Source organism: Ornithorhynchus anatinus, chromosome 17 (assembly GCF_004115215.2).
Source record: "Ornithorhynchus anatinus isolate Pmale09 chromosome 17, mOrnAna1.pri.v4, whole genome shotgun sequence".
Taxonomy (NCBI): Eukaryota; Metazoa; Chordata; class Mammalia; order Monotremata; family Ornithorhynchidae; genus Ornithorhynchus; species Ornithorhynchus anatinus.
Window position 1 is genome coordinate 18,527,618 of NC_041744.1, and position 14,819 is coordinate 18,542,436.

The 14,819-nt window shown below is 56.5% G+C and overlaps 1 protein-coding gene across 4 annotated transcripts in view; it reads right to left on the minus strand.

Annotated features, from left to right (window-relative positions):
- Positions 1-14,819, minus strand: part of NCAM2 (neural cell adhesion molecule 2) — a 244,275-nt gene that overhangs the window by 83,852 nt on the left and 145,604 nt on the right. For 2 of the 4 annotated variants that reach the window (XM_029081674.2, XM_029081676.2), the window contains exons 3-5: positions 11,133-11,339; positions 8,777-8,920; positions 3,996-4,133 (exon numbers count right to left, since the gene is read on the minus strand). In XM_029081674.2, coding sequence (XP_028937507.1) covers positions 3,996-4,133; positions 8,777-8,920; positions 11,133-11,339 — 489 coding nt within the window. Of the gene's footprint in view, positions 1-3,995; positions 4,134-8,764; positions 8,921-11,132; positions 11,340-14,819 lie in introns of all 4 variants that reach the window. The other 2 variants (XM_029081673.2, XM_029081675.2) reach the window with 1 other exon arrangement.

Sequence of the window (14,819 nt, forward strand, 5' to 3'; positions counted from 1 at the left end):
TTAGTTTCTGAAGAGGAGCGCAAGTCCCGCGGAGAAGGCTGATGGCATTTTTCAACCAAGCTGGGAACGGTGTGTCGCGGCGTCAAGAGGGCAGGACGGCACCCCGCTTGTCAGGCGCATGACCGTGGGCGAGGTGCTTATCTTTCCCCTTCGCCTCAGTTGCCTCATCTGTAAAACGGGATGAACTTCCTGCTCTTCCTCTCACCTTGTGCCCGATCCACTCATTTCGTACCCCCAAAGCCCTACCCACCATTTAGGTGGGTTTTTTTTAAATTCTAAACATCTAATCCAACCTTCAGAGAACGGTGACTATAAGCTCACTTGGATTTGCTCCCTTCTTTTCCACCCCTCCCTCAGCCCCAAGCGCTTTTATACGTAGCTGACATTGATTCGTTTATATTTATGCCCGTCTCCCTCTCCGGAGAAGCAGCGTGGCTCAGGGGTAAGAGCACGGGCTTGGGAGTCGGAGGTCGTGCGTTCTAACCCTGGCTCTGCCCCTTATCGGCCGTGTGACTTCGGGCAAGTCACTTCACTTCTCTGGCCCTCAGTTACCTCATCTGTAAAATGGGGATTAAGACTATGAGCCCCACGGGGGGCCAACCTGATCAACTATCTACCCCAGTGTTTAGAACAGTGCTTAACACATAGTAAGTGCTTGACAAATACTTTGTTCTCTCTAAACCGCAAGCTCACTTTGGGCAGAGAACATATCTACTAACTCTGCCATAGTCCACTCTCCCAAGTGTTCAGTACAGTGCCACGGATACGTTAAGCGCCGAAAACATGAAGTTGATTAAGCCCCTAGGATTTAGGGCTACTTTAGTTCCCCCCCCCCCAACTTTATTTTTTGGGGTTACCAGTTCAGGTAACGATATTTTCAGCTGTGGGTGGAGTAGGGAGAGAAAGAGGAGTACGGGTGATTGCATCTCTCCTCCCAGGACCGCAGCTGGAGCGTTTCTACCGGCCTCTCCCTTTCTAGCCTGGGCAGCGGCTAGCGGGTGCCACGGGCTACAAGTCGAAACTCATCCACGCTGGGCAGCAGAGGCAAGGGAGAGGATCGAGGGCGGAGACTCGAGTCGACCGCCCGGAAGGAGGCGATCGATAAACCACTCTCGGGTCGTCACCAAGAAAACGCTATCGCCACCCTACCGGTACGACTGCAGACGGAGTTGGGGAGTTCTGGGAGAGATGTGTCCATGGAGTCACTATGGATTGACGACTGATATCACAGCATAAGTGATATTATTTATTGGGCCACTCGCTCAAGCGAAGAATACGCTGCTCTAACCACTTGTAGGTGGTGAGCCCTTCAAGCGATCAGGCTCCTGACTTCTTCTCTGCGGTCTCCCGTTTCCTCCCGCCTTTTAAACTGAATGTCCCGCCGGCACCCCCAAATTAACACCGCCAAAGCCCAGTTCCTCGTCTTCCCGCCCAAACCTCATCCTCTCCTTTAGACGGCACCGCCTTCCTCCCTCTCGCAGACCCGTAACCTTGGCACTGTCCGCCACTCGCGTCCCCCGTTCCGACCACGTATTCCATCCGTCACGAAATCCTCTAGGTTCTAGCTCCACGCCGTCGTTAAAATCCACCCTGCCCGCTCCATCCAAGCTGCTACTGCGTCGCTCCAAGCACTCGTCCTATCCCCCCGACTCCTGTCTCTCCCCACTCCCGTTCTTATTTCACTCCGCTGCCCGGATTACGTTTCTAAAATAAAAAAAAAAAACCAAGTTCAGTCCACATCTCTCCAGTCGCCAAAAACTTCCAGCGGCAGCCCATCCACCTATGCATCAAGCAGGAACGCTTGGCCGTCGGCTTTAAGGCGCTCCATCAGCTCACCCTTCCCGACTCACCTCACTGATTTCCTACTACAACCCTGCATGCTCCCCTCACTCCACCTCCATCTCCTTTATCTCGCCACTGACCCTTTGCCTAGAGCTTCCCTCTGAAAACGGTGCAGATGGTGCAGAAAAACGGTAACGCCACCAAAAGAAATGAACCCACGCGACTCGAACGACGCGACTGCCCCCGGGGTGTGGCCAATCTAACCGTAAGGCAGGGGAAACTCCGGACGGTGGACTCCAGTAGATGACCGGTTTCCGCAGAACGTGAACTTGCCATTCCCAGCTGGCGCCAGTGATCTTGGCACGGAACAGGCGCTCGACGGATCCGTCGGTCAACGGGATCGATCGAGTGCTTACTGGTTGCAGACCACTCGCCTAAGCGCTCGGAAAAGTCCAATCCGACGGAATTCGCAGACAGGTTCCCTGCCCGTAACAAGTTGCGTTCGGTACAGAGCTGCTGCTGAGACGGCAGGGGTTCCCCTGAGTTTCATTCTGGCGTGACTGAAACAGGAGCTGTCCCCGTTTTTATTTTTTAAAAATTGGTTACGGCCTTCATTAAGCGACTTCTACCGTCCCAGGCACCGTACTAAGCCGTGGGGTAGATACAAATTTATCAGGATGGACGTCATTTCTGTCTAAGATGATAATAATAATAGTAATGTTGGTATTTGTTAAGCGCTTACTATGTGCAGAGCACTGTTCTAAGCGCTGGGGGAGACACAGGGTCATCAGGTTGTCCCACGTGAGGCTCGCAGTTAATCCCCATTGTCCAGATGAGGTCACTGAGGCAGAGAGAAGTGAAGTGACTCGCCCACAGTCACCCGGCTGACAGGCGGCAGAGCCGGGATTCGAACCCATGACCTCGGACTCCCAAGCCCGGGCTCTTTCCACTGAGCCACGCCGCTTAAGATGGGCTCGGGGGTTGCCCGTCTTGAATTGAATTGCCCAGAGGGCCTTCGCAGTATGGCCCGGTGGATAGAGCACGGGCCTGGGAGTCAGAGAGACCTGGGTTCCAATCCCGGCTCCACCACGTGTCCGCCGTGTGACCTTGGGCAAGTCGTTTCACTTCCTCTGTGCCGCAGTTCCCTCATCTGTAAAATGGGGATTAAGACTGACCCCCAACACGGGACGGAGACTGTGTCCAGCCGGATTTGCTCGCAGCCACCCCAGCACTTCGTCCAGTGCCTGGTACGTAAAGAGCACTTACTGAATACCACAATTATTATGAGCGCTTCCCACGGTGCCTGGCAAGTAGTAAGCGCTTACCAAATACTATAAAAAAAGGGCCACGGCCGTCACACGAGAGGCTCTTGTAGCCTTCCCTGGAGCAGCAGGTCTTCCCGTTAGCCACTCAACGGTATATAACTGAGCGCTCACAGCGTGCCGAGTAGTGTATTAAGCGCTCGGGAGAGGACGACCTACCAGGGTCGGTGGGCACGTTCCCTTCCCACACCCGGTACGACGGCGATGACGACGTTGGTACTTGTTAGGCGCCTACTATGTGCCGAGAACCGTTCTAAGCGCCGGGGGAGATCCGGGGTCCAGTTGTCCCACGTGAGGCTCACGGTCTTAATCCCCATCGGACAGAGGGGGGAACTGAGGCCGGGAGAAGTGAAGTCACCCAGCTGACAGGTGGCGGAGCCGAGACGAGAACCCCCGACCCCCGACTCCTAAGCCCGGGCCCTTCCCACTGAGCCACGCCGCCCCCCGGAGGCTCCGACACCCGTCGGGATTGACCGGGACCCCCGGATCCGTTGCCCCCGGGGCGGTCGGACGGACGCAGCCCTCCGGGAACAAGGCGGATCGGCCGACGGCCACTTCCTTAGGTCCGGGACTAGTCGGGCCTCGGGGCCCGAGGGGTGGCCGCCTCCAAGACCCGAATCAGTGGCCACCACAGTCCACAAGAGGGCAGGAAGAGGCAACTCATTCAAATCCCGTCCTTTCCATCCTCTCGTTCGTTCGATGGGATTTACTGAGCCCTCACCGCCTGCAACGCGCTGTACTAAGCGCTTGGGAGAGGGCGATATAACACGTTCTCGCCCACGACGCATCTTAACGGAAATCAGAATTACGGTAAGGATGGTAGCTGTTAACAGGACGGAAACGTCCCCAGAGATCGCGATCCGGCCCGGAGGCTCCCGCCGGGCGGCTCACCGTTAACGATGACGGCGATGTCTCGGAAGTCGATCTCTCCCCGCGCTTCCACCCGGCCTTCGCACCGGTACGTCCCCTCGTCGCTCTTGTTGACGTTGAGGATCTGGAGGTTACTGTTGGCTAACACGGCGAACCGGTCTGGGAAGGAAACAGAGGGGAGGCGAGGAGATGCGTCAGGGGAAGAGGAGTCTGCCGGGGACCTCCATCGTTGCCCCTGCGCGCGTGCGACCCGCCCGATGTCCCAGATGGCCGTCGACCCCCAGATTGCTATTTCCACGTCAGAGGGCGACTCGGGCGCCGAGTCTTTCCCCGGTTCACCCTGGGCAAGCGGCCGGGTTCGGGGCCCTGCACTCAGTAAGCACTCAAATGGACGGATCAATCCTCGTTTTACAGTTGAGGGGACAGGCACAATCGGTGGTATTTATTAACAATAATAACCACAACGGTATTTGTTAAGTGCTTACTATGTGCCAAGCGCTGCTTTAGGCACTGGGGTTGATACAAGGCAATCAGGCTGTCCCACGCGGGGCTCACGGTCTTAATCCCCCTTTAACAGATGAGGCAACTGAGGCCCAGAGAAGCCAAGCGACTTGCCCGAAGTCACACCGCTGATAAGTGGCGGGGCGGGATTCGAACCCACGACTTCTTTCACTTCTCCGGGCCACAGTTGCCGTGTTTGAAAAATGGGGATTCAATACCTGTGCTCACTCCTACTTATAAGGTGAGCCCCACGGTGAGACGATTATCTTGGAACAGCCTCTGCCTGGCACCGCAGTAAAGGCTGGACCTTCAGGGAAGCGGCGCGGCCTGGAGGAAGAAACACGGGGCTGGGAGTCACAGGACCTGGGTTCTAATCCCAGCTCCGCCACTTGTCTGCTGTGTCACCTGGGGCAAGTCATTTCACTTCTCTGGGCCTCAGTTACTTCATCTGTTGGACTGTGTCCCACCTGATGAACTCGTATCGACCTTCGTCTGTAAAATGGGGACTAATGTTGGTGTCCGTTGAGCGCTTACTATGCGCAGAGCACCGTTCTAAGCGCTGGGGGAGATACAGGGTCATCAGGTTATCCCACGTGAGGCTCACAGTTAATCCCCATTTTACAGATGGGGGAACCGAGGCACAGAGAAGTGAAGTGACCCGCCCACAGTCACACGGCTGCCGAGCGGCAGAGCCGGGATCCGAACCCAGGACCTCTGCCTCCCAAGCCCGGGCTCTTTCCACGGAGCCACGCTGCTTCTCAGACTAAGACTGTGAGCCCCACGTGGAACAACCTGATCACCTCGTATCCCTCCCCGGCGCTCAGAACAGTGCTTGGCGCATAGTAAGCGCTTAAAAAAAACGCCATCGTTATCGTTTCCCCGGCGCTCAGAAGAGTGCCCGGCACATAGTAAGCACTTTTAACAAACACCAATTAAAAAAACTAAAAAAAAGGAAGTGACTTGTCCAAGGTGACGCGGCAGACAAGAGGAGGAGCCGGAATTAGCCTCTCCAGTAGGCCGTGCCGCTTCCCTCGAGGGCTAACGCTCAGTACGGTGCCGGGGTCTCCGCGGGCGTTCAAGAGATGTCAACTACCCGCAAGAAGGACTTTTTTGGGGAAGATAATCGGGGACACAAATGGGCAGTGATTGAGCCATCTCTAAGTCCCCCGCTCCTCCCCCCCCAGGGTCCTCAGAGCCGGCCGCGACAGGGCGATTCCTCCAACCCAGCCGGGCCGTGGCAGGAGGATCGGGTGGACTGAAAACCGAGAGAGGGAGCTGGGAGATGAGGTTCCGGCCCCTCTCCGTCTGGAGAGGTAGCCCCCGACCCCTTTGATTCAAAGAGACGCACTGGGGGGTGTCCGATCTGGGCTTCGACGTGGGTGGTCAGTCAATCGTTCATTCATTCGATAGTATTTGTGGAGCGCTTACTATGCGCAGGGCGCCGTACTAAGCGCTTGGAATGTACAAATCGCTAACAGATAGAGACGGTCCCTCCCCTTCCAGTCTAATGGTATTTATCGAGCGCTTCCTGCGCGCGTTCATTCTGTTCACGAGGCGTACACCCCCTCGATTCTCTTCATCCTGATGATGTCGTCTTATTTTTGCTTCGTTCCGTTTCACTTGGCCGTCTGTCTCCCCGGTTGAGACTGTGAGCCCGTCTCTGGGCAGGGATGGCCTCTATCTGTTGCCGAATCGTCCCTTCCAAGCGCACAGTACGGTGCTCTGCACATCGTAAGCGCTTAGTAAATACTATCGAATGACTGCATGAGAGGACAAGATAACCGACACGTTCCCTACCCACAGGGAGCTTACGGTCTAGTGGGGGAGATAGATATTAACAGAAATAATAAATTACCCACCTGGACTTCAGTGCTGCGGGGCTGGGGAGGGATGAATAAGGGGAGCGAGTCAGGGTGACGCAGAAGGGGCGGGAGAAGAGGACAGGAGGGCTTAGTCGGGGAAGGCTTCTCGGAGGAGATGGGCTTTCAACGGGGCTTTGCAAGTGGGAGAGTCCCTGTCCGTCAGGTATGAGGAGGGAGGGTTGTGCCGGGCCAGAGGGGGGCCGGGGGTGGCGAGATAGACAAGACGGAGGGACGGTGAGAAGGTTGGCATTAGAGGAGAGAAGTGCGCGGGCTGGCGTGGAGGAGAACAGCGAGGGGATTGAAGGCTTTAAAGCCAACGGCGCGGAGTTCCCGCCGGACGCCGGGGCGGACGGGCGACCGCCGGAGGTTCTTGAGGTCTGCGGAAGCGAGGCGGGGGGACGCGTCTTCTAACTCGGCTCTGCGGTCCTCCCCCAAGCGCTTAGAACACTCCTCTGCGCCCAACAAGTGCCCAAAAACGTACGACCGACGGATTGTTCGGTTGCCGCCTTCCAAGTGGAGAGCGCTAACGCGCCCGCTCTCTTTCCAGTTGGGACGGTTTCATCCCTTTGAGCCAGAAAGACCCAGATATTTCCGTCGGGGGGCTAAGCGGGGAAGAACCCAAAGTGAGCCGATTATCCCGTACCTCTCCACAATGCAGGTGCAAGAAAACGCTTCTCTACTGAAACCGCTTCCTGGTGCACAATGACAAAGTGGCATAATGGAAGGAAATTATCCTTTCAATTTCACGTGTCAAATTATTCTAGATTCGGAGCTCCCTCTGAATCAAAATCATAAGACAATTTCAATGAATGCATTTTTCGAGATCCATCACGGACGGGCATCTTCCTATAACAACCCGACAACGTGAGTGGCCACGGCGTTCGCCGTCCAATACCCCGAGTGGCCCACGATGAAAACGGTCGCCACTTGGCCACGGACAGTCCCGAGGGCTGAGAGGTGTGATTTCGAAGGCGGCGACGCTCACCTCTTCAGTTACGGTACTTGCCGGGCGCGTACTATGTGCCGAGCACCGTTCTAAGCACTGGCTTAGGTACTAGTTCAGTTTGGGACGGGACTGGGTCCGCACAGGCCTCACGGCGTGGTTGGGACTAGGACTCAATCCCCGTTGCACCAAGTAACGGAGGCACGGAGAGGGGGAGCCACTCGCCTGAGGTCACACAGCAGGCAGGCGGCAGAACTGGGATTAGAACCCAGGTCCTCTGAGTCCCAGGACCAGGCTCTTTCCACCAGGCCACGCCGCTTCGTGACTTGTGTGTGGAATGCCAATCTCCGTGCTAAATGCAGAGCTTGGGTTTGGGACCTGTCCCCGCGCACACCAGTTCTCCCAACTTACACTACGTACGCACCCCGTGATTTATTCCCATTTACGTCGAGCCCCGACTCTAGTCCGCCCACTCCTCGTGGGCAGGCTACGCGCCCTATCGTCCTCTCCCAAGCACTCATCGCCGTGCTCTGCCCACGGTGAGCGCTCAATAAATAGCACCGAGGGACAGATTGACATCCGCTCCCTGAATCTGAAGGATGTCCAAAGTACAAACGTCTCCGGTGCCCTCAGTTCAGGCACGGTGAATGCAATTACACGACGCGGATTGGCCGATCCATCTCCCGGCTCCCGCGGAGGATCCAGAAGTCTCTGTGGACCCCTAGACCCACCGACGATACTTCTGTCCACCCTGCCCCAGGAGCAGCGTGGCTCAGTGGCGAGAACCCGGACTTGCGAGTCAGAGGTCATGGGTTCGAATCCCCACTCTGCCACTCAGCTGCGTGACCGTGGGCGAGTCACTTCACTGTGCCTCCGTTACCTCATCTGCAAAATGGGGAGGAAGACTGTGAGCCTCACGTGGGACAACCTCATTACCCTGTACCTGCCCCCGCGCTTAGGACAGTGCTCTGCATGTAGTAAGCTCTGAACAAATACCAACATCATCATTATTATTATTATTACCGGCGAAGGGGCACGGCCTCACGGATGGAACCCGGGCCGGGGCACCAGAAGGACCTGGGTTCTAGTCCCAGCTCGGCTACCTGTCCGTCGTGTGACCTCGGGCGAGTCACTTTAATTTTCAGGGCCTCAGTTCTCTCGGCTGTAAAATGGGGATTAAAACCGCGAGCCCCCCCGTGGGACAGGGCCTCTCTCCTACCCAATTTGCCCGTATCCCCCCACCCGGCGCTCAGTCCAGTGCCTGGCACCCAGTAAGCGCTTAAATACCACAATTATTATTACTATGACGACTCGACGGATCCCGGGAGGGCACCCTCCATCACAACGGCCCTCCCCGAGGACGCCGGGAGCCGGGCGCGTGCCCGGCTCTACGCCCATCTGTCCCCAGACCCCATCCGTTTCCCGGAGCCGCCCCGAGGGTTCTAAGCGATTCCCGGGTTAGGATGCGGAACGCGGGGAGTTACCAAAATACTGACTGTCGCCAAGAGCGGTGACTTCCTGGTTCTGGTAGAGCCAGCTGACGGCCGGGGCGGGAGAGCTGCTCACCCGGCAAACCACTTCCGCGTCCTCCCCCTGCTTGAACTCCTGAGGAGAGGCCACCTCCTGGAACGTGAGCTTTTCTGCAAAGAGAAGAGAAGATTCAGTTTGGACGACAGAGCCGCCGACTTGGGTTTACGCTATTTTTCAAGCGCTTATAACGTGCCAGGCACCGCACCAAGCACTGGGGGGGGGGGGGGATACGAGCTCGACGGGTTGGACCCACTTGGGGCTCGCCGTCTTCATCCCTATTTTACCGACGAGATCCCAGAGACAGAGAGAAGTGAAGTGACCCAGCCGAGGTCACGCGGCCGACGTGGGGCGGAGCTGGGACTCGGACCCAGGTCCGACTGACGGCCAGGCCCGACCTCCATTCGCTAAGCCGGGCTGTTTGTCCGCCCCGTGGCACAGCCCAACAACTGCCCCGTCTCGATGGCGCCATCGTGACACAACTACCCGCTCTCCTGGAACAACCCCATAATAATGACGTTGGTATCCGTTAAGCGCTTCCTATGCGCAGAGCACCGGTCTAAGCGCCGGGGGAGATACCGGGTCATCGGGCCGGCCCGCGTGAGGCTCCCGGTTAATCCCCATTTTCCAGATGAGGGAACCGAGGCCCAGAGAAGTGAAGCGACTCGCCCACCGTCACACGGCTGACACGTGGCAGGGCTGGGATTCGAACCCGTGACCTCTGACCTCCGAGCCCGGGCTCTTTCCACCGAGCCACGCTGCTTCTCCATCTTACCTTGGCGTCCCTCAAGGTACGTACCGCGCGCAGACCGCTGTATTAGACGCTTGGGAGAGTACGATATCACACAGAAGCCACAGGGCCTAGCGGACAGAATACGGGCCTGGGAGTCAGAAGGACCTGGGTTCTAATTCGGACTCCGCTATTCGTCCGCCGTGTGACCTTGGGCAAGTCACTCGGTTCAAACGCCCTTCCGCACTACCCATGCTTCCTTCAATCCTCCCGGGAGAACCCGAGGACTCAAGAGAAAAATCACACCAACTTCAGAGATGCAGGGGGAGAGGCACTGGGGAAATGTGGAGAAGCAGCGGAGCCAAGCGGAAAGAGCCCGGGCCTGGGAGATAAAGGGTCTCGGGTTCTGATCCTGCCTCCTCCTGTCTGCCGGGTGACCTCGGGCAAGTCACTTCGCTTCTCTTGGCGAAAATTCCTTCCCCTCTATAATATCTTGCTTAGAGAAGCAGCATGACGTAGTGGATAGAGCACGGGCCTAGTCGTCGGAAGGTCACGGGTTCTGATCCCAGCTCTGCCACTTATCTGCCGTGTGTCCCTTTGGCAAGTCACTCTACTTCTCTGGGCCTCGGTTCCCTCATCTGGAAAATGGGGATTGAGACCGTGAGCCCCACGTGGGACGGGGACTGCGTCCAACCTGTACCCACCCCAGCGCCTAGTACAGTGCCTTACACGTAGTAAGCCCTTAGCAAATACCATAATTATCATTATAGGAATTAAAATAGTGAGCCCCATATGGGACAGGGACCACGTCCAACCTGAACTAATTCTCTTCCCCTCTTCAAAACCCTACTGAAAGCTCACCTCCTCCAAGAGGCCTTCCCAGATTGAGCTCCCATTTTCCCTCTGCTCCCTCTATCCCTCCCCGCCCCCCCCCCCACCTCTCCTCAGCTAAGCCCTCTTTTCCCCGCTTACCCTCTGCTCCCCCCCCTTCCCATCCCCTCAGCACCGTACTCGTCCGTTCAACTGTATATATTTTCATCACCCTATTTATTTTGCTACTGAGATGTACATCACCTTGATTCTATTTCTTTGCTTTAACGAGATGTTCATCCCCTCGAGTCTATTTATTGCTATCGTTCTCGTCTGTCCGGGTCCCCCGATTAGACCGTAAGCCCGTCAGAGGGCAGGGACTGTCTCTATCTGTTACCCCTTTGTACATTCCCAGCGCTTAGTACAGTGCTCTGCACACAGTAAGCGCTCAATAAATACTATTGAATGAATCTGTTCACGCTACTCCAGCGCTAAGCACGGTGCCTGGCACAGAGTAAGCACGTACCACGAAAAAAGAGCAATAGGATAGTAAATCGGATCCGGGAACGCTATCGCCCCGGCCTGAATGGCACCGCTAGTGGTTGGGAGGAGTCGGTATGCCCACCGTTCATCTCCTCTTCACCACCGAGACACCTCAGTTGGCCTCCGCGTGCCACGGGCCGACTCGGTATCACCGCCTCACACCCCTTCTCCTGAGCCATCCCGTCTCCCGGCAGTCAAGGGGGAAACTGAGCAGCTTCTTCGAAGAAACGAAGACAACTTACGATAAATCTCCAGGACCACCGTAGCTTCTTGAGTCTGCCCTTTAGCGTCCGTCGCTTGGCAGCGATAGATGCCCGCGTCCTCTACGTTGGCGTTGTAGATGGTGAGCCGGGACCTGCCGCTCTCTTTCTGCACGACAACCCGCTGCGTGGACGTTATCTTCTCTCCTTGTGGATTGAACCACTCTACGCTGTCGGGGTCCCCGATGGCTGCAGGGAGCAACGTCCGGAGAGAGGTTGAAAACGGAGGTCAAAGCATCGCGCGCCGACACAGTCGTTCGTTCATTCATTCGTCCGCTCGGGCGACCCACATTTTTTTTTTTTTAACTGTTCGGATGATCGCTCGGGCGAGCCGGGAGCCAAGGAGCGGTTGGAACGAAACCAATCCTTACTTAGTGGGCCTTTACTGAAAGGATAATCCTAGCCAACTGGGATCCAACGGGACTCTTGGGATTGGCTGCCGGATCCGTTTCTACACGGACCCCTTGAACCTCTCTCCCTTCCCCACCATGGCCCATCCCTCCCCCGGCCCCACGGACGCCTCTTGGCTGCTGCAGACTCCCGCGGCTTCATCCGCACCGTGTCAGGGGCAACCGTGCCCGAGGAACCCGGGGTGACGGAGGCGGCGTCATTTCGGGGCGGAGGCCGCCATTTCGAGAGGCCCAACGGTCCCATTTGTCAAGGTCAAACCACCAGAAACCGTGTCACCCGCGGGAAAGTCAGTCGGATTCATCAAGTGCTTACTGTGTACACAACGCTGCAATAAGCGCTTACGAGAGTACGACACAATAATCCAACAGACACATTCCCTTCCCACAACGAGCTTCAAGCCCAGAGATGAGCTTACAGTCGAGAGGCAGGGAAGGGGCATCTGCCCGATTGGGTGATGATAATAATCTTGGTATTCGTTAAGCGCTTACTATGTGCAGAGCACTGTTCTAAGCGCTGGGGGAGATACAGGGTGATCGGGTTGTCCCACGTGAGGCTCACGGTCAATCGCCATTTTACAGATGAGGTCAATGAGGCCCAGAGAAGTGAAGTGACTCGCCCACAGTCACAGAGCTGACAAGTGGCAGAGCCGGGAGTCGAACCCATGACCTCCGGCTCCGAAGCCCGGGCCCTTTCCACTGCACCACGCCGCTTCCGTAGCGAGAGCTTCTGCTTCTGCCAACTCTGCTGCATCGTACTCTCTCCAACGCTTCGCTCGGTGCTCTGCACACAGTAAGCGCCCAGTAAATACCATCGATGGGCTGACTGGTCAGAGAAAGTTCTCGTACAACCCGAGCATTTCCATGCCAAGGAGACCCCGAAGTCCAGATGCGGTGAAATGATTCTCCAACTTAAGGGTACGGACTTTTCCGTTCTGCCTCTGCAACGGAAAGGAACGACTTCTTCCTTCTAACTTAAAACTTTCGACTATTTAATCACATGGTAATTAGAAGGTATTGAAATGATACTTGCCACTACAAGGCAATTGCAGCCAAATCATTACAGAGTAAACATTTCTTTAGACTTTCTAATTTAGAAGCTAGGTTATTACACTCTTCAGAGTCGTTGAAATTTTCCATGCTTGCTCTCAGCCTCAACTAGATGCATACCTCCTAATTACTCGAGAAGCAATTTATTTTTTTGTTTCTGAAAAAAAAAAAAATAGATCACACACACCCCCCAATTTACCTTGGGGGGGGGGGGGGACAAATGCTCCAACTACAACATCTGGCCAAGTCTCTTTGAAGAAAAATAGCTTCACGGGTTCTGCTGGAGTGAATGTGACCGTGGAAAATATCCAGAGCCCGACTTCCCCTTTCCTCCCCAAGCTCCCACGTCCCTGGACCTACGGAGGAGACGACGGCACCACTTCCTCTCTAAAATGGCGGCCGCCGCCGACTCACCCGGCGATGTCAAATGGCGAGTCCCTCGAAGGAGCCGTGAGCCCCCCGTGGGACGCGGACCGTGTCGGACCCGATATATTTTTATCTACTCTGGTGCTTAGAACACTGACCTTAGTGTTCTAAGCGGCACTTAGTAAGCGCTTAAATTACTTAAAAAAATAAAAATAAATAAATCTCCACACGAACGCCTCTATCCTGGAGGGTTTCCGGTGGGCCGAGGCATCGCGAGACCTAAGCGCGGACTTCCTCGTCCTGGTCTGACGTCGGGGATGGGGGGTGATGGGGGTGAGAACCAACGCCCCTCTTCTTCGACAGACTTCCCTGCGAGATGCAGACTCTGCTTACGTGGATCAGGACCCTCCAACCTCCAGCCCGCGAGGCTCGCTGTGGGCAGGGAACGTTACCTTGAACTCTCCAAAGCGCTCAGTACGGTGCTCCGCACCCAGCAAGCGCTCAATAAAAACTATTGATCGGTGGACTGATCCGCTCGGGCCCGACGTGCCGGAACCGCCGACCGGTGCGGGAGGGAGCCGTCTTCTAAAGCGATCGGCACTCCTCACGGTTCAAGCTGGATCGCACGCCCTCCGTGTGAGCAGAGACGACCGCCACAGACCCCCTTCTTGAAAGGATCCCGTCAGTCAAGTGAAAGCAGTCGACCTCCTTCGTGTTTCCGGAGAATGGAGAATGGACGCTGGCTCTCGGGCCGAGGTGTCGGTATTACCGGTGTGAACGCCGAGACTTAGTCGACACCGGGGGATGGAGAATTCCCGCAGAGGGTCCAGGTCCGTCTCTTGGGGGGTTGGCGCGCTAGGTGACGATTCGGGCGTTGACGTCTCTTGGGGGGTTGGCTTGTTTCCCTTATGAAAAGATGGGGACCTTTGGGAGTCTCATCCCATTTTCCGAGAGGTGTGTGTGTTCGTGCGTAGTTGTGTAAAACCGGAACGCTGTTGCGAATACATTCTCAGCGCGACAACTGCCCCTCATTGAGACCAGGATGGGTAAAGCACCTCTCCTTTCCTCTCTATGGATGAATGACCAGTTTAGAAGTCTGCACATCAATGAAGGAAAGGGCCCCGACCAGTCAGGACAACGAGGCAAGGAAAACCAGGGAGTCCACCAGTGTACATCTGTGTGTGCGCGCGCCTAAAACCAAAATGCTGTTTCGATGCCTCCGGGGAGACGGACAGAGCACCTCTCCTTTCCTCCCTATGGGCAAATGGGCAGGTTAAGACTCCGGGCGTGGTGGTGAAACGGACCCAGATCAGTCGGGACGATGAGGCAAGATGAGCCGAGGAGGAATCGGGACCTCTGGAGAGGCAGCGGCAGATCGCCCGGAGGCGGGGAGAGGCGGCTCCGGCTCGGCCGAGGTGGTCCCCGGCTCCCGGAGCGGCAGCTGAGAGGGCAGGGAATGTGTTTATTGTTTGTTGATTGTTGTGATATCCTCCCCCGAGCGCTCTGCACTGTTCTCTGCACACGGTAAACGCTCAATAAATACGACCGAATGAATCGAATGAAAGAGTGCCCTCGCTAGGGCACCTAGCCTGCACGAGGCGGGCAGTCGACGCCGGCGACAGGTCGTAGGGACGGAAGGGACGGTGGGCTTCCAGAGAGGAGGGCGCTGAAGCCCCCCGTGCCCCGGAATCCACAGAGGGGACCGGGACCTACCGGGACCGGGCCAAAAACTGCCCCAGAATCCCGGGACGCCCTCCCTCTTCCGGCTATTTAAGAAGGCAGCCGACGCCGACCCGCGACGGTGGGGTTGGAGCGGGTAAATCGGGCAGCCAAGCGTGTGAGGGCT